This window comes from Gopherus flavomarginatus, chromosome 1, assembly GCF_025201925.1.
Source record: "Gopherus flavomarginatus isolate rGopFla2 chromosome 1, rGopFla2.mat.asm, whole genome shotgun sequence".
In the NCBI taxonomy this organism is placed as follows: Eukaryota; Metazoa; Chordata; order Testudines; family Testudinidae; genus Gopherus; species Gopherus flavomarginatus.
The window spans coordinates 259,971,006-259,991,488 of NC_066617.1; the positions used below are offsets into that span (position 1 = coordinate 259,971,006).

The 20,483-nt window shown below is 42.7% G+C and overlaps 1 protein-coding gene across 3 annotated transcripts in view; it reads right to left on the minus strand.

Annotated features, from left to right (window-relative positions):
- The window catches only part of ATP11A (ATPase phospholipid transporting 11A), a 267,235-nt gene extending 249,461 nt beyond the window's left edge, over nucleotides 1-17,774 (minus strand). The window contains exon 1 of one of the 3 annotated variants that reach the window (XM_050947517.1): nucleotides 17,292-17,699. In XM_050947517.1, coding sequence (XP_050803474.1) covers nucleotides 17,292-17,330 — 39 coding nt within the window. In that variant the 5' untranslated portion in view covers nucleotides 17,331-17,699. Of the gene's footprint in view, nucleotides 1-17,291 lie in introns of all 3 variants that reach the window. The other 2 variants (XM_050947547.1, XM_050947537.1) reach the window with 2 other exon arrangements.
- Nucleotides 17,775-20,483: the final 2,709 nt, after the last annotated feature.

The following is a 20,483-nucleotide window of genomic DNA, read 5'->3' on the forward strand; positions in this document are numbered from 1 at the left end:
AACTTCTAATGTGGGTTCAAGTTTACTGTAACTGAAGTTGTTTACAACCACAATCCTACTTTCATTTGTATGTTCAAAGAAAAAAAGGAAAACCATATATATTTTTTCCTTATGATTAACCTGTTGACCAATCCTGGAGAGGGGTGGAGAAGAACCCACATAGCTCTTCACATATTTATTGTTCTCTTAGGCTTCTTGAGCCTCAGATTTAGACCTTAAAATACTAAGCATTTAAAGAATCTGGAAACAAAACAAAATGCCACAAGAATAGAGTGAAAGTTACAATAGTTCTCTACTGCATGAAACTAATTAGATTTAGCAATACCTCAGGAATTTATATTTACCCCCATATCATTAAAGGCAGGCTGAGACAGATTAACGACACTTATAAAAAAGTGAAGTTATTAGGCTTGACCAACAAGTAAATGGCCTTTGGAGTGGACAATGTTTAATTGGAAATAAAGAGCAAAGATAGGCTAGGGAACAGCTCTTGTGTTCATGAAGTGGACAGAGTATTCCATCCCTCCAATGACACATCTAAACTAATATTACATTGCTGAAATGTTAGGCCTGTAGGCTAATAGGACAGTAAATTTTGTCACACCTTCAACATCAAAAAGGATCAGTCTATGAGGGACTACAGTTCCAAGGAGCAGGAAAACACATGAGATGAAATACTCAAGAAAGGTACACCAGGGAAAGCCAGCTGATCATGAGGAAAAGCAGAAAAGGAGGTGCAAAAGTTACCACAGCAGAATGTGTGTAGATAGCAATATGAATAAATCACAAGATAAAAGTATGGATGTACCTGAGCAACTTGCCACAAACAGTACAAATCTTTCAGGGAAGAAAAATATCTATCTCAAGGAGAATTTCAAAATAGTAGAGGGGAAAGAAAAAAAACTGTGCTGCATGAATGTACATTTTCAGTTTGCGCTGCATGAATATTTGATTCTAGATCAAGTGAAAACTAGAATACTGAACATTAACTTCATGTTTCAGGAAGTTATATTATTTTCTCCCACCACCACCCAAGTCTCTGAATTAACTTTGACATTCTTCAAATTCAACTGTCCTTTAGTTATTCAACATAATAATCTCTGCCTTTCAGAATTTGATTTTTAAAAAGGGACACTGAGTCACACTGCCATAGTTAACTTAATATTGTTATACCTAAAAACTAATAAAAAAATAAAATATACGGAGATCTCAGAACTGGAAGGGACCCTGAAAGGTCTGAGTCCAGCCCTGCCTTCACTAGCAGGACCAAGTACTGATTTTGCCCCAGACCCTTAAGTGGCCCCCTCAAGGATTGAACTCACAACCCTGGTTTAGCAGGCCAATGCTCAAACCACTGAACTATCTGTCCCCCACAGCTGAAATTAGAGAAATATTTTTCCAGTTTTTTTGCTTTGTACATTTGATAGCAGTTTATATAAAGTAAGTTTCACTGTTTCCCCAATATGGTCAACCAGTTTTTCCTTCTAGCAGGAAGATAAAAAACTAGGTATTTTAAATATGAATGTGTGACTCAACCTACAAATACTAGCCTGGAGATAAGTGTAGCGCCTCAGACAACTTAAGTTTGTTGGGTGTGGGGTTTTTTGTTTCTTAAAGTTGATCTTTCCCTTTAAGCAAAATAATCCCAGACCAGCAGGGCTAAAGCATCTGTCTCCAAGTTTCACATTAAAGTTACATTTTATGTTACACACTTCTAGTGCAACAAATACAGTTTTAAATTTCTCCTCGCTGTTTCATTAAAAAACAAAACATGTATACTAGTAAAGTGTTTAAGGCATTCAACAAATTTTAGAATTATAGTCAACTTAAATGGTACACCCTTTATGTCAATGACTACAAACACTGAGCAGGAACACTTGTATGAAATTCCACACATAGGGAATATGATGAAACTCTTTATATACATTTTCAGAGGAGATCATTGTTATACCACTCACTACTATCATCTTACCTAACCAAGGCTGCACTTTCCACCCAATACTGTTAAAATAAGGGCAAAGCATACATTTATGAAATTATTTAATTTGCTGAACTTTTCAAATATCTTAAAGGACTATCATAACCACCCTGGAAGTTCTTCAGGGACCAAAGATTGAGAGAGATTTCCTTTGTAGTGAATCAATAATTTATCAGATACAATACTGAAAATAAAGTATCTGTACTTCCAGTAAAGACAAGATTTAACATACGAGATTTGTCATTCTGAAGTAATGGGAACAAATGGAAGAGCAAAAGCAATGAAGCAGCAGTGAGAGTTATTTTATTTAATATAAACAAAAAAAAGCAGAGCAGTTTGTTACTGTGATTCTCTAACCTAACTAGTTTTGCCAAGAATCAAAGCAGTTAGCTTATCTACAGATCAGGGTCAGCTGTACCATGCATACACAACAGGCAGTCACCATAGGCTGCAAGATGTTTATTGACCATTTAGTATCTGAGCAAATGTGTGCTGTGAGCGACATTTACCAGATTGCCTGGAGAAGCAAGTAACTTCAAGCTTGTCCAGCTCTATAGCCAGCATAGCAACATCCACTTATAAATGAATAGTTATCATGATTATACCCAAAATTCAAGTAAACAAAGAAATTATTCATTTTACAAAAAGTCAACACGTGTGTATTTCATTTCAAGAATGTGAGACACCTCTCACCTCATTTAAAAAAAAAAAAAGGAGAGAGAGAGAAAATAAGTGGAGCAGGAACTTCAAAAGTTTTAAGATTAATAATTCAGGATGTTATCCCTGACAAAGGGATGCAGTTGCAGCTGATAATGTCAGCAGGATATACTTGCTTTATGGCATCTGAGCAATGCCTTGCATGTCATAACCTGTTTTACAAGAGATTTTTCTAAAGACAGTTTTAGTCATCACAGCATATTTAATTCCTCTCTAAAAGTGAGAGCGCTGTTAACATGGAAAAAAATATTAGTCAATGTAACTGATTATCCAATTTGAAATACTTACATTACCCCAAAACAAGATCAGGGCCCCATGGTGCTAGACCCCAAAATACACAGGACTTGAGAGATCATTAATACTCAGAGCAATCTTCTGCACCAGTCCACAGCCAACTGGTGGCCTTGGATAATTCTCCCACAACCCCCATTTCTAACAAATGCTTATTTTACAAGAGGCCTAGGCTATTTGGGGGAAATGGAGTTATTTTTAAGGGAAAATGTGGTGACAAAGTTTAGAGAACTTTATTCAATACACGTGGAACATGATTTTTTCCCTCCCATTATGATCAATTTAACTGAAGTGTTCTTTTCTAATGAAACAGAGCAAGTCTTTTCCTAGCCTAATTAATTACCCAGTCAATCCACTGAAATTTCTTAAGATGTCCAAGCTGTATAAGAAAGATTACACTTGCGTAACAGAAATCACTGACATGTTTGTGAAACTAGCTTAATAGGATAAGAAAAGCAATGAAAATTCAAAATGTGCTTTTATTTTGTTATGGTTATTAAATAAAAAGGCCTTAAAAGCCAAACCTGGAACATGAAATAACAGTGTTGGCTATCAAACAAGTATTTTAAATCATGTTACTTGTAACAACACAACTTGGTGAAGGAAATAAGAAGGCAACATGGGATACATAGAACAGTTAAGAAGGGGGATGAATTAGAACAGATTACAAGAGCAAGAAGGTGAGAGAAGCAGCATGAAAAACCACCACAGAAGAATGAGGTCAGGTTTTTTCCCCCACCATTAGCAGGGCTTGAAAAATATTCTCAACTATTCACCAGAGGAAGGCACATAATATATCAACCAATATTTGAAAAATAAAGTTTTGAGGGGCTTAATTAAGTTTCTAGCCTTTGGGGGAAAAGACAACTCTTTCAAGTATTATCTGATGCAATGCTATCTTCCCAATTCTGCACATGAACAGCTCCAGGACCTCAGCTGCAGCTTGGGCAAGCTAACAAAACTGGCCATTTTCACTGAGGCTATCCAGACCCAATGGGTAGCAATGAGACTAATACCTTGTTATTAGTAAGTATTTTCAAGCCCTGACCTTCAAGTTGACCTGCCTTCAAATACAGGAGTCAACTCTAACCCATTCACAAAAGATTCTGTTTACACAATTATGCAGTGTCTGTCAAAGCATACATACTGAATGCCTTTTTTTGTTGTTATTTTTTTTTGGCGGGGGAGACATCAAATCAAATAAACCTGTCAATAAAAACCTCAAGATTTAGTGAGTTTTCAGTATTGGTGTGGCAATATACCCAGTTATAATAAGTATTACATACAGTTGTTAATGCCAAAGCTATCTGTTTACAGTTAACTATAGCTACATATTACAAAAAGTTGACTTTACAGTATGGAATACACCTTTCAGTTTATTTGAAGATGTGCACCCATCTCAAATTCAAAGTTCGATTCTAAAATGCAAAGAAATGAAGTCACATCTACTATAGTTAATAGCTATAGTAAACTTCTGTGAGTTTAGAGAAAAAGTTCTCTATTACTACCAGCTTCGGTTTGTGTATAATCAGTTTCCCTGTTTCTCCTGTAGAGTATGATTTCCAGTTTGCTTTAAATCATTCACACAGCAATGGAGGAAAGAAACTTTTTTTTTTTTTTTTAAACGAAATGTGATTGTAAAACCAGAAAAATTACCAGGGAGTACTATCAGGGATATGGTGCTTGGAAGGGTGGGTTTGCTAGTGGGTAAAGCACCTGACCCAAGGGGCCTTTGGGGGGGGGGTGAGAATGTTTGTGCCTTCCCTCTGCATCTGGGCCTTCCCGTCTCCACCAGGTCCTGGCCCAGGGCCCGGCCCAGGGCCCTGTGGAAAGTAACATCAGCAGATTCCTTCCTACAGAGAGTGTAAGTCTGTTGCAGTGAGTAGCATCCGTCTTACATGCACCTTCAGTTTGGGACATGGCTCCTTTGGGCCCAGTGTGGGGTTTGTATACCCTCATCACAGACACAGAAGTTACTTTAACTTCATTGTAAAAATTGGCCAAAATTCAAGTCTATTTCCACTTCTAAAAAATATCAGTCTAACTTGGAGAAAAAAAACAAAAAACTTTTGGATACAAGCTGTATTGGTTTTTAATCCTGTATATATTTGTTAAATTTCAGTGAAACTTTTCATTGGGAAATCAGTTTTCATTGTTTGCCATAAGAATTAAAACATGTTCAAGACTTCAGGGAACTGAATGGTTTAAACTTAAATAACTGTATAAGTTTAGTCAGAAGCTTCTGTGCTATATTACAGAAAAACTATGAATAATAAAGTACAAATATTCAATTAAACACCCACGTACTATGCTCAAACTAACCAACAGGACTCCACTGGCCATCACATACAGTCCGCAGCTAAAACCCCTCCAACGCATCGAGGATCTACAACCCATCCTGGACAATGATCCCACACTTTCACAGGCCTTGAGTGGAAGGCCAGTCCTTGCCCGGAAGGCCAGTCCTTGCCCATAGACAACCTGAAGCATAATATCACCAGTAACAGCAAACCACACCATAGTAACTCTAACTCAGGAACCAATCCATGCAACAAGCCTCATTGCCAACTCTGCCCACATATCTACACCAGCAACACCATCACAGGACCTAACCAGATCAGCCACACCACCACCGGTTCATTCACCTGCACGTCCACCAATGTAATATATGCCATCGTATGCCAGCAATGCCCCTCTGCTATGTACATCAGCCAAACTGGACAGTCTCTACGGAAAAGGATAAATGGACACAAATCAGATATTAGGAATGGCAATATACAAAAACCTGTAGGAGAACACTTCAACCTCCCTGGCCACACTATAGCAGATCTTAAGGTGGCCATCCTGCAGCAAAAAAGCTTCAGGACCAGACTTCAAAGAGAAACTCCTGAGCTTCAGTTCATCTGCAAATTTGACACCATCAGCTCAGGATTAAACAAAGACTGTGAATGGCTTGCCAACTACAAAACCAGTTTCTCCTCCCTTGGTTTTCACACCTCAGCTGCTAGAAGAACTGCAATCCTCCCTGACTGAACTAACCTCGTTATCTCTAGCCTGCTTCTTGCTAGCATATATACCTGCCCCTGGAAATTTCCACTACATGCATCTGATGAAGTGGGTAATCACCCACGAAAGCTCATGCTCCAAAAATGTCTGTTCATTTATAAGGTGCCTGTCATAAACAGATAGTTAAGGGTTAATAGAACAGGAGTACTTCATGCCTCTTTTGACTATAAAGGGTTAACAAGTTCAGTGAGCCTGGCTGTCACCTGACCAGAGGACCAATCAGGGGACAGGATACTTTCAAATCTTGAGGGAGGGAAATTTGTGTGTGCTGTTACTTTTTGGTTGTTGTTCTCTCTGGGTTCTGAGAGTGACCAGACGTGCAACCAGGTTTCTCTCCAATCTCTTTGATACAGTCTCTTATATGTCCAGAATAGTGAGTACTAGGTAGATAAGGCGAGTTAGGCTTATGTTTGTTTTCTTTATTTGCAAATGTGTATTTGGCTGGAAGAAGTTCAAATTTGTATTTTGCTGAAAGGATTTTAATTTGTACTTGTATACTTAGGCTGGGAGGGTATTCCCAGTGTCTATAGCTGAAAGACCCTGTAACATTTTCCATCTTAAATTTACAAAGGTAATTAAAGAAAAAAACCAGTAAAAATTAAAAGGTTTTCTTGTTTAAGAACCTGATCGTTTTTTTATTCTGGTGAGACCCCAGGGGACTGGGTCTGGATCCACCAGGGAATTGGTGGGGAGAAAGGAGGGAAGGGGGAGAGAAAGGTTAATTTCTCTCTGTGTTAGGATTACTTTCTCTCTCAGGGAGAGAGAGAAGGAGGGGGGGAAGGTGAATTTTCCTCTCTGTTTTAAGATTCAAGGAGTTTGAATCACAGTAATCTTCCAGGGTAACCCAGGGAGGGGAAGCCTGGGAGAGGCAACAGTGAGGGAAAGGGTTTACTTTCCTTGTGTTAAGATCCAGAGGGTCTGGGTCTTGGGGGTCCCTGGGCAAGGTTTTTGGGGGGGGGGGACCAGAGTGTACCAGGCACTGGAATTCCTGGCTGGTGGCAGCGCTACAGGTTCTAAGCTGGTAATTGAGCTTAGAGGAATTCATGCTGGTACCCCATCTTTTGGACGCTAAGGTTCAGAGTGGGGAATTATACCATGACAGTGCCACAGGATTCTTTGCTGCTTTTACAGATCCAGACTAACACAGCTACCCCTCTGATACTATGCGCAAACTGAAACCCACTAAAAACTACTTTCAGTAAACAAAACTCACTGAAATATTCCATTTTAAACTTAATATTAAAAATGTATATTCTTATCGCACCATTTATCCTCAAGGATCCCAAAGCATTTACAAACTGTTCACATATTGGGATCTCGCATATAAGTTCTTCTCTTACTCACAGCCCTACAGGGGTGTACAGGACAGGGTATGTGTGGAAGCAGAGAAATATTGCAGAAAGGAGGCAGAATGCATTTGGACTTGAGTACACTGTTACTATTAACACCTCTACTCTTCCAGAGTGTTCCTCCCCCACTCAGGAAGATGGTATGGACACAGTATGATATCTGAAAGTGCTCAGCATACTGGTTAAAGTCTGGTTTGCCACTGCAGCCCATGTCATTATCAAGGGTCCTCATGCCTGGAACAAATAAACAAACAAATGACAAACAATTCAGGTAAAACACTAGACAAACACATTTGAAGATACTAGCCAAAACAAACTTCATCATGAACTAAGAGCATCAGATCTCTTAGTATCTGCATAACCGTGAAGTTCTGCTGAACTTCACACTGCTTTTGGACACAGATTGCAACTGTAGTGAGGACAACCTCCCACCTCTGGGAAGCCAGGAGACGGACCTTTCCTTTTGAATAAAGGATCCCGATGTTTTAACTCATGCCTTCATCACCTAAAAACTTCCAGTTGTGTAGTTTATCTGGGACTGATGGAGACCACCTCACAGAAGCTACAACTAATTCAACATGCAGCATTTGTTTATTAGCCAGAGACTGAGGAGATCATATCACTCAGCCCAATTTAGTCTGGAGTAGGCCAGGGAAACATTATTCATCTGCAAAGACTCTAGTAGGCTAGCACCCACAAGCCTTAGAAACCATTTATCCATCCACAATCCACCAAGACAACTACACACCACAAAACCATTGTAGCCAAAATGATTCAGGAGAAGATTCGAGGCAGAGAATTCTTAGTCTGATTTCGTATGGTAAGTTGAGGTCCTGACACTAAGTCTGAGCTTGACATTTATTTAGGCAAACATAAAACTGATCTTTTCTCTATAGCTTTCCTCCAGCAGCAGCATTCCCTCCAATCACCAGCCTTTTAAAAAAGTTATGGTATAAGGAGAAAGATGAGAGGAGTGCTTGTGTCATCATCTATGCAATAACAGTGATAAAGATACACTGCTATGGCATGGACATCTACTAATCATTCATGCCAATCAATTTCAGGGATGATATTTAATATTGCAAGAGTATGTTTATTGCCATGGTTAAACAGAACAGTTCAACCACTGAGTTGGGAAATGTAACTGTCTAATAGACATCTACTTGCAGAGTTTTCTGAAGTGGTAAACCTTATTGTGTCCACAGCAGCTTCTTCCATGAGTTTCCCTCATTTAAAATAATAAATTCAAAATTTAACAAACCAACAAGAGACACAGAGAAAATATGAAAAATAGTTTACTTGCTCTAAGCAATGTAATAACAAGCAATTGATAAAGGTATATCATGCATAGAAGCCAGTCTAGAAAATCTGGTGAATTATAAAGATCTTTTCAATTCTCCCACATATCTTGACTTTATTCTTGTCAAGGTCTTTTCCCCACTTTGAAGTTTAGCGTCCAAAAAGTGGGGACCTGCATGATCACTTTTAAGCTTAATTACTAGCTTAAATTTAGTATGCTGCCACCAGCCAAAGTATAGTGTTTGGCACACTTCCTGTTCCCCCAAAACCTTCCCTGGGAAACCCACGACCCAAACCCCTTCATCTTAAAACAAGGAAAAATAAACCATTCCCCTTCCTTTCCCCCCACCAGACTTTCCCCTCTCTGGGTTGCCTTGGGAGGCTATACAGATTCAAACTCCTTGGATCTTAAAACAAAGAGGAATTAACCATTCCCTTCCTCTCCCACCCCCACCACCAATCCCTGGTGAGTTTAGACTCAATCCCTTGGGTTCCAAAACAAGGAAAAATCAATCAGGTTGTTAAAAAGAAAGCTTTTAATTAAAGAAAGAAAAAGTAAAATTTATCTCTGCAAAATCAGGATGGTAAATGCTTACAGGGTATTCAGATTCATATAAACTAAAAAAACTCCCCCCCCCCTCAGCCTGAGATTCAAAGTTACAGCAAACAGAGGTAAAAATCCTTCCAGCAAAATACACATTTACAAGTTAAGAAAACAAACATAAGACTAATCCGCCTTTCCTGGCTAGTACTTACTATTTTGAAACATGAGAGACTGATTCGTAAAGATTGGAGAAAACCTGGGTGTATGTCTGGTCCCTCTTAGCCCCAAGAGCTAACAACGAACAAAAACAGCACAAACAAAGTCTTCCCTCCACCAAGATTTGAAAGTATCTTGTCCCCACATTGGTCCTCTGGTCAGGTGTCAGCCAGGTTCACTGAGCTTCTTAACCCTTTACAGGTAAAAGAGACATTAGAATTGTCATAAACAGATGGTTAAGGGTTAAAGCAGAAAGTTTGAGAAATGGGAAATATGAACACTCCAAAATTCAGCTTATGAAGTTGTTGAATTTAGCCTGTTTAATCATCAAAATTAAAAAGAAACTTACATAATCCAGCCTCCCACAAGTACACGATGATTGTTACATGCTCTCTCTTCTCCTTAGAATAGTTTCTAGCATATTTTCTAGCCTGGTTTTACCAAAGTTGTTTGCAGCACTTCCTCTCAAAGACTATTCAATAGAACTTAGAAATCATTTTTCAAAATACAGCTATATCCAAAATTGTACTTTGCTTAGGCCGGATCTTCCAATTGGATCCGCACTGACAAATTACTGCACCCAAAGAGAGACTCGCTGCCTACAATGGGGCTCTGCATAGGCACAAGAGTACACCTGAGCTGAATCCTCCACCATGCAGATCCAACTGAAGGACTGAGAAAGTTGTACAATATTTAGCAATAGATTCATAGACTCTAGGACTGGAAGGGACCTCGAGAGGTCATCAAGTCCAGTCCCCTGCCCTCATGGCAGGACCAAATACTGTCTAGACCATCCCTGATAGACATTTATCTAACTTACTCTTAAATACCTCCAGAGATGGAGATTCCATAACTTCCCTAGGCAGTTTATTCCAATGTTTAACCACCCTGACACTTAGGAACTTTTTCCTAATGTCCATCCTAAACCTCCCTTGCTGCAGTTTAAGCCCATTGCTTCTTGTTCTATCCTTAGAGGCTAAGATGAAAAAGTTTTCCCGCCTCCTCCTTATGACACCCTTTCAGATACCTGAAAACTGCTATCATGTCCCCTCTGTCTTCTCTTTTCCAAACTAAACAAAACCAGTTCTTTCAGCCTTCCTTCATAGGTCATGTTCTCAAGACCTTTAATCATTCTTGTTGCTCTTCTCTGGACCCTCTCCAATTTCTCCACATCTTTCTTGAAATGTTGTGCCCACAACTGGATACAGTACTCCAGCTGAGGCCTGACCAGTGCAGAGTAGAGCAGAAGAATGACTTCTCGTGTCTTGCTCACAACACACCTGTTAATGCATCCCAGAATCACATTTGCTTTTTTTGCAACAGCATCACACTGTTGACTCATGTTAAGCTTGTGGTCCACTATAACCACTAGATCTCTTTCTGCCATACTCCTTCCTAGACAGTCTCTTCCCATTCTGTATGTGTGAAAATGATTGTTCCTTCCTAAGTGGAGCACTTTGCATCTGTCTTTATTAAAACTTCATCCTGTTTACCTCAAACCATTTCTCCAATTTGTCCAGATAATTTTGAATTTTGACCCTATCCTCCAAAGCAGTTGCAATCCCTCACAGTTTGGTATCATCTGCAAACTTAAGTACTTTCTATGCCAATATCTAAGTCATTGATGAAGATATTGACCACAGCTGGTCCCAAAACAGACCCCTGAGGAACCCCACTCATTATACCTTTCCAGCAGGATTGGGAACCATTAGTAATTACTCTGAGTACGGTTATCCAGCCAGTTATGCACCCACCTTATAGTAGCCCCATCTAAGTTGTATTTGCCTAGTTTATCAATAAGAATATCATGCAAGACCGTATCAAATGCCTTACTAAAGTCTACGTATACCACATCCACCATTTCTGCCTGATCCACAAGACTCGTTATCCTATCAAAGAATGCTATCGATTAGTTTGACATGATTTATTCTTTAAAAATCCATGCTGGCTATTCCCTATCACCTTATCACCTTCCAAGTGTTTGCCGATGATTTCTTTAATTACTTGCTCCATTATCTTCCCTGGCACAGAAGTTAAGCTAACTGGTCTGTAGTTTCCTGGGTTGTTTTTATTTCCCTTTTTATAGATGGGCACTATGTTTGCCCTATTCCAGTCTTCTGGAATCTCTCCCGTCTCCCATGATTTTCCAAAGATAATAGCTAGAGGCTCAGATACCGCCTCTATTAACTCCTTGAGTATTCTAGGATGCATTTCATCAGGCCCTGGTGACTTGCAGGCATCTAACTTTTCTAAGTGATTTTTAACTTGCTCTTTTTTTATTTTATCTTCTAAACCTACCCCCTTTCCATTAGCATTCACAATGTTAGGTATTCCTTCAGACTTCTCGGTGAAGACTGAAACAAAGAAGTCATTAAGCATCTCTTCCATTTCCAAGTTTCCTGTTACTTTTTCTCCTTCCTCACTGAGCAGTGGGCCTACCTTGTCCTTGGTCTTCCTCTTGCTTCTAATGTATTGACAAAATGTCTTTGTTTCCCTTTATTCCCGTAGCTAGTTTGAGCTCATTTTGTGCCTTTGCCTTTCTAATCTTGCCCCTGCATTCCTGTGTTGTTTGCCTATATTCATCCTTTTTAATTTGTCTTGGTTTCCATTTTTTATATGACTCCTTTTTATTTTTTAGACCATGCATGATCTCGTGGTTAAGCCAAGGTGGTCTTTTGCCACATTTTCTATCTTTCCTACCCAGTGGAATAGCTTGCTTTTGGGCCCTTAATAGTGTCCCTTTGAAAAACTGCCAAGTCTCCTCAGTCATTTTTCCCCTCAGTCTTGATTCCCATGGGACCTTACCTATCAGCTCTCTGAGCTTACCAAAAATCCGCCTTCCTGAAATCCATTGTCTCTATTTCGCTGTACTCCCTTCTACCCTTCCTTAGAATTGCAAACTCTATGATTTCATGATCACTTACACCCACACTCCCTTCCACTTTCAAATTCTCAATGAGTTCCTCCCTATTTGTTAAAATCAAATCTAGAACAGCTTCCCCCCAGTAGCTTTTTCAACCTTCTGAAATAAAAAGTTGTCTGCAATGCAGTCCAAGAATTTATTGGATAGTCTGTGCCCCGCTGTTATTTTCCCAACATATATCTGGATAGTTGAAGTCCCCCATCACCACCAGTGCCTCTCCTTCCTTCAGAGTTACGTTCAAAGTAGCAGCTGTGTTTGTCTGTATCTGCAAAAAGAACAGGAGTACTTGTGGCACCTTAGAGACTAATAAATTTATCTGAGCATAAGCTTTTGTGGGCTACAGCCCACTTCATCGGATGCATGCAGTGGAAAACACAGTAAGAAGACTGTATGTATGTATACACACAGAACATAAAACAATGGGTGTTACTATACACACTAACGAGAGTGATCAGTTAAGGTGAGCTATTACCAGCAGGAGCGAAAAAAAAATTTTGTAGTGGTAATCAAAATGGTCCATTTGCACAGCTGACAAGAAGGTGTGAGGAACGGGGCAGAGGGAAAATATATGTGATGGCATGTATCACATTGGCAGATGTGCAGGTGAACGAGCCTCTGATAGTGTGGCCGATGTGATTAGGTCCTATGATAGTGTCCCCTGAATAGATATGTGGGCAGAGTTGGCAATGGGCTCTGTTGCAAGGATAGGGTCCTGGGTTAGTGTTTTTGTTGTGTTCTCTGTGGTTGCTGGTAATTATTTGCTTCAGGTTGAGGAGGCTGTCTGTAAGCAAGGGCTGGCCCATCTCCCAAGATACAGTTACCTACATTGCCATCCCACCTACCTCACTTAGCTGCAGCATACAGTTTTATAAGACTTTCCACAAGGAAATCTCTTCAACACCTGTCATTTTATTCCCTTCATCCCCCCGCCCCCTCAAACTCTTCTCATTTCTCTCCAATTTGTCCATATCTTTCTGACTGAGGAGCTTAGAAAGAAACTGGGTACTTTAGCTACTGTTTCACCAGAGAATGAAAATCATCTCCCTGATTTAGGGCAAGATGCTTCTGAATATGCAGTCCAATAAAAAAAATTATATATAATCTATCACACATGCATTGAACACCCCAAGGTCTCTTAGCATTTCCCATATCCCATAAAATATTTATGGTTTGGCTTCCCCCACTCCATCTCCAAATGTACTGATTTGCATTAGTTCACATTTAGTTTCAATTTCCTGTCCATATTTCTCATCTCTCTGTATTGTTCCTGTTTTTAGTAGTAACTTCGTAAGCATGTTGTTTACTCTCTCTTCCCAAGCATTGGTGAGGATGAAAATGAAAGCCAGATTTAGCACTAATTCTTTTGTCCCTCAATATACACTTTTCTCCAACTTAATACAACACAAATTTTGGTATCATTTGTTTATCCTTTTATACAGAATTGAAAAGCATGGGCTTTGTTCATCTCAAAGTCAATTCATTTTTCCTCATATGAGGTTATGTACCACTGGTTTCACACAGTATGGCCATCTAGCCCAATATCCTGTTTTCCAACAGTGGCCAGGACTGGATGCTTCAGAAGGAATGAACAGAAGGGCCAGTTCGAGTGATCCATCCCTTGTCATCCAGTCTCAACTTCTGATGGTCAGAGGTTTAGGGACACCCAGAGCTTGGGATCACCCTGACCATCTTGGTTAATAACCATTACTGGACCTATCTCCCATGAACTGATCTAATATTTTTTTTAAAACCAGTTATAATTTTGGCTTTCACAACATCCCCTGGCAATGAGTTCCATAGACTGTGTACTGTGCGAAGTACTTCCTTATGTTTTAGACCTGCAACCTATTAATTTCATTGGGTGATCCCGGTTCTTGTGTTACATGAAGTGTTAAAGAACACTTCCCTATTCACTTTCTTCACATCATTCATGGTCTGATAGACCTCTATCATATACCCCTTAGGGTATGGCTACACTTGCAGCTGTACAGCGCTGCCGCGGGAGCACTCCCACAGCAGCGCTTTGAAGTGGGAGAGCTCTCCCTGTGGGGATTAGATTACAGCGCTGGGAGCCACACTCCCAGCACTGGGGCACTGTTTACACTGGCGCTTTACAGCGCTGTAACTTGCAGTACTCAGGGGGGTGTTTTTTCACAACGCTGAGAGAGAAAGTTGCAGTGCTGTAAAGCGCAGTGTAGCCAAGGCCTTAGTCATCTCTTTTCTCAGATGAACAGTCCAGGTCTTAATCTCTTCTCATATGGAAGCTGTTCTATACCTCTACTCATTTTTGTTGTCCTTCTCTGAACATCTTTTTCCAATTCTAATGCATCTCTTTGAGACAGGGTGACCAGAACTGCATGCAGTATTCAAGGTATGGGCGTATCATGGCTTTATGGTATTTTCTGTCTCATTATGTATCCCTTTCTTAACAGTGACTAACATTGTTAGGTTTTTGGCTGCAGCTGCACATTGAGTGGATGTTTTCGGAAAGCCATCTGCAATGACTCCAAGATCCCTTTCTTGAGTGATAAGTGCTAATTCAGAACCCATCATTTTGTACATATAGTTGCGATTATTTTTTCTAACGTGCATTACTTTGCACTTAACAGTGAATGTCACCTTAGTTTTGTGAGAAATACTTGTTAGTTCAATCCTAAAAAAAAAAAATCTACATTAAATATGATTTGCTATTAATTACTAATTCTGGTCCACTCTGGTAGCATTACTTATTTTGTGTACAGTAAGTTGTCCCTGTTTTAGGTAGGAAATCTGACTTTTGCTTTAGTAAAAAAAGAGTGCACAACAATGCCCATACATGTTTGGGGAACACTAACAGCTGTCTAAACCATATCCTGCTTTTACCATGTGCAATGATAAGCCCTGAAGGCTTCTCCTGACCTCCCTGCAAATCATGAGACTATCAAACTCATGACTGATCACTTACTGTCAGCCTTCACAGAAGAGAGTCACTGTCTGAACAGATTTATTCTTGTTCATTGTAATCAGACAAAAATAATTATATTGTCTTTGAGTGCTACTTTAAGGTTTGTATTTCACTAGGTTTGGAGAGATATAGGGTGTCAAGTATTTTATTTCAGATGTAAAGGCTTCCAAAAGCAGAAGACAGACTCAGGCCATGTCTACATCTAAAGTTTTGCAGCGCTGGTTGTTACAGCTGTATTAGTACAGCTGTATAGGGCCAGCGCTGCAGAGTGGCCACACTTACAGCAACCAGCGCTGCAAGTGGTGTTAGATGTGGCCACACTGCAGCGCTGTTGGGCGGCTTCAAGGGGGGTTCCGGGAACGCGAGAGCAAACCGGGAAAGGAGACCCGCTTCGCCGCGGTTTGCTCTCTCGTTCCCGGAGCCACCCAGCAAACCGCAGGGAAGGAGACCTGCTTGCTCGGGGCTCCGGGAACGAGAGAGCAAACCGGGAAAGGAGATCCGCTTCGCCGCGGTTTGCTCTCTCGTTCCCGGAGCCACCCAGCAAACCGCAGGGAAGGAGACCTGCTTGCTCGGGGCTCCGGTAACGAGAGAGCAAACCGGGAAAGGAGACCCGCTTCGCCACGGTTTGCTCTCTCGTTCCCGGAGCCCAGAGCAAGCAGATCTCCTTCCCTGCGGTTTGCTGGGTGGCTCCGGGAACGAGAGAGCAAACCGGGAAAGGAGACCCGCTTCGCCGCGGTTTGCTCTCTCGTTCCCGGAGCCACCCAGCAAACCGCAGGGAAGGAGACCTGCTTGCTCGGGGCTCCGGTAACGAGAGAGCAAACCGGGAAAGGAGACCCGCTTCGCCGCGGTTTGCTCTCTCGTTCCCGGAGCCACCCAGCAAACCGCAGGGAAGGAGACCTGCTTGCTCGGGGCTCCGGGAACGAGAGAGCAAACCGGGAAAGGAGACCAGCTTGATTACCAGAGGCTTCCTCCTTCCACGGAGGTCAAGAAAAGCGCTGGTAAGTGTCTACATTGGATTACCAGCGCTGGATCACCAGCGCTGGATCCTCTACACCCGAGACAAAACGGGAGTACGGCCAGCGCTGCAAACAGGGAGTTGCAGCGCTGGTGGTGCCCTGCAGATGTGTACACCTTCAAAGTTGCAGCGCTGTAACTCCCTCACCAGCGCTGCAACTTTCTGATGTAGACAAGCCCTAAGTAAACACAGCCATCCATCTCTCAGTGGATTTCTTACTGTCGAGCAACAATAATATTCATCATTGCATAAAATCTAGTTTTCACTTACTGAATAGCCCGAAACACTGTACTAGTCAACTACTGACCAGCGAATAGTTAGCCCGTTAACTAACCAAAAATATTGCATGGACGCAACGCATTATGGCAATTAGAGCCAGAACAGTGTTCATACTTCGCTCCCTAAGCGCGTTCACATGAGGCACCTGCTGGTCCAGCCTGGAGAGTTGAAACCTCTCACGTCCTACAAACAACTAGCGTCCGATACTGACCCAGCGGCGCCGCGCTCTGCAGAAGAAAACGGGCCGGCGGAGAAGCGAGAGGGACAGAGCTGGAAAGTGCGGGAGGTCCCGGGAGTAAGTGATTTGTCAGTGAGTGCAACGGGGTGTGCAAGTGCTCTCAGCCGGACGCGCCCGCCACCGCTTCCACTGCGCCCGGCTGCCCCGCGAGTTCCCACCCCGCCGGGAGCGGAGCGGCCGCTCCGAAAGGGGACCAAGCGGTGCAGGCGCCTCCCGGGAAGGGGCTGCGGTTCCACGGAGGCAGGGAGGACGGGGGGTTCGCAGCGCCCTGGCAGTTACGGGGGGCGCTTTCCTGGGCCAGCGTGGGTGGGTCTAACGCGGGCACTTCGCTTCCCCCACCCGCCAGGGAGAAGCGGCTCCCGGGAGCGCCCCGCTGGGAGCCGCCTGCCGGCCGGGGAGTTCGCGGCGCGGCCCAGGGAGCCGGGTACTTACATATCTGTTGATGAGCGTGCGGATGAGGCTGCAATCCATGGTGAGCCAGAGCCGCTCAGGCACTCGGCCGGCTGGGCTGTCTAGCTCGCCTCGCTTCCACGTTCTGCCTCCATGGAGCAGCGGCTGCTCCTCCTCAGCCGCTCACAGGCTCACTCACGGAAGCGGAGAGCGACTCCCCTGCTCTGCCCGCCTCCTCCTCCGCTGCCCCGGCTAAATCATGCGTGCGCCAGGCACGGCCGGCTACCCATGTGTGCGCCGCTGCTCCTGCGGGCGCCTCATCCCCAGCGCAGGGAGCTCGGCTCGAGATGCTGCCGCTGGACACTTTACAAGGAGGGAAAAGCCGCGGGGGCGCGTCCCTGCCTCTACTCTGGCTCCTAGCGGCCAGCCAGCGTTTTATTGAGCGGGCAGCTACCTCTGCTCGCGAGCTGCAAAGCACCGCCCAGACCAGCTCCGCGCGCCTCCCCCTCCCGCTTTGATCTTTGCCTGCTGTTCAGGCACTGCACGTCATAAAGGGCGTGAGAGCATGCGCGTTCCCCCTCCCCCAAATAATCCTCCCCCATCCCAGCCCACGCACTGTGCCGAGCTCCGCCCTTTTCACTCCTGTTCCGACCTTCGCTCTGCGGCTGGCAGCTAGTGGGTCGCTCGCAGGGCTCGGCTGGCACACGCTCGGCTCACCGAAGCTGGGAGGTTTCGGATTGAAGCGTTTGCATCTTGCTTCCCTCTCCGTGACCCTGTGTCTTAACGCCAGGGCAAAGCTGCCCGCGGCCCAGCTGGTTTTCCAGTCCTCTTTGACTCTGCCGCTATAGCGTCAAGGAGCCTTCTCCTGCACATTTTGCACACCCAAACTGCTCCTTGAAGTCAGACGTGGGGGTGCAAAGAATGCAGGCTGATGCCCCAGAGGGTGAGTGTTTTATTCCGGGTAACACACACGTATTCTTTACAATCCTTCCTTGTCCTTATCTCTGCAGCTTTTGTCCTGGCTCCGTATGGGCTGTGAGTGACAAACTCAGAAAGTGCTATCGAGCACCACCATCTGCTCGCACGAGTTTGCAAGAGAAATTCCGAAAAGCAGAGGAAGGTTCCCGCCTGTTGAAAGAGCGCATTCCATAAGTGGAACAAAGAGAAAAGAGCGGGAAGCTCCTTTAATCACCTGCTGAAAAGCCCTAACTCCCAACTACCGAGATACTGACGCTACCTAGCAGGCAGTGGAGGGAGTTATAGCAGCTAGAGCCCTCCCCGGAGGGGGGCGAACTTGGAGAAGCAGTGGGACAAGCCCAGAGCGCTGCTGCGGCTGGGAGATCAAGGGCAGCAGAGCACCAAGCCGCTGATAAGCACTCCTCCGTTGTTTCCTTTGCTGTTGAGTATGGGAAGTGGAGGAAAGGGAACTTTAGACGGAGCAGATATTCAGTTTTCTCCTTTCAGGACTTTATTTGTAAAATTCCTAGGGGTGAAAAAGTTGCAAATTGAGGTAAATAGCATGTCTCACACACAAGGATCCTGTAAACATGGAAAAATATACAGGAACTGGGAGTATATTCCCTGTGTGTTAAATACTCCTTATTGGTAATACTTAGGGAGCAGGGGAGGCAGGTTAAGGCCCATTCCTGCAAACAGATTACCCATGAGTTCTATGTGGCACCTTAGAGACTAACAAATTTATTTGAGCATAAGCTTTTGTGGGCTACAGTCCACTTATTGGATGCATAGAATGGAACATATAGTAAGGAGATATATATACAGAGAACATTAAAAGGTGGGAGTTGCCCTACCAACTGTAAGAGGCTAATTAATTAAGAGAAAAAACTTTTGTAGTGATAATTAAGGTGGCCCATTTCAAACAGTTTGACAAGAAGGTGTGAGGATACATAACATGGGGAAATAGATTCAATGTGTGTAATGGCTCACCCAGTCTCTGTTCAAGCCTAAATTGATAGTATTTAGTTTGCATATTAATTCAAGTTCAGCAGTTTCTCATTGGAGTCTGCTTTTGAAGCTTTTCTGTTGCAAAATTGCCACCTTTTAAGTCTGTTATGGAGTGACCAGAGAGGCTGAAGTGTTCTCCTACTGGTTTTTGAATGTTATGATTTCTGATGTCAGATTTGTGTCCACTTATTCTTTTGCGCTGATTAGGTTCTATGATGATGTCACTTGCATAGCTGTGTGGACAGAGTTGGCATCAACCTTTGTTGCAAGGATAGGTTCTACATACCACAGAACAAAAACACTAGCGCAGGATCATTTTGAATTTTAATCCTATCCTCCGAAGCACTTGCAACCCCTTCCAACTTGGTATCATCCACAAACTTTATAAGTATACTCACTATACCATTATCTAAATCATTGATGAAAATATTGAACAGAACTGGACTCAGAACCGATCCCTGTGGAACCCACTAGTTACGCCCTTCCAGCATTACTGTGAACCACTGATAACTACTCTCTGGGAACGGTTTTCCAACCAGTTTTTCACCCACCTAATAATAGCTCCATCTAGGTTGCATTTCCCTGGTTTGTTTATGAGAAGGTCATGCAAGACAGTATCAAAAGCTTTACTTAAGTCAAGATATACCACATCTACCGCTTCCCTTCCTATCCACAAGACTTCTTACCCTGTCAGAGAAAGCTATCAGGTTGGTTTGACATGATTTGTTTTTGACAAATCCATGTTGACTGTCACTTATCACCTTATTATCTACCAGATGTTTTCAAACGGATTGCTTAATTATTTGCTCCATTATCTTTCTGGGTATAGAAGTTAAGCTGACTGGTCCTGTAATTTCCTGGGTTGTCTTTATTTCCCTTTTTATAGAAGAGCACTATATTTACCCTTTTCCAGTCTTCTGGAATCTCTCCTGTCTTCCATGACTTCTCAAAGATAATTGTTAATGGCTCAGATATCTCCTCAGTCAGCTCTTGAGTATTCTAGGATGCATTTCACTGGGCCCTGGGTGACTTGAAGACATCGAATTTTTCCAAGTAATGTTTAATTTGTTCTTTCCCTATTTTAGCCTCTTCTGTTCCTACCTCATTTTCATTGGCATTAGACTTCCAATCACCACCAACCTTCTTGATGAAAACTGAAACAAAAGTCATTAAGCACCTCTGCCATTTCCACATTTTCTGTTGTTATTTTTCTCCCCTTATTGAGTAATGGGCCTACCCTGTCCTTGGTCTTCCTCTTGCTTCTAATGT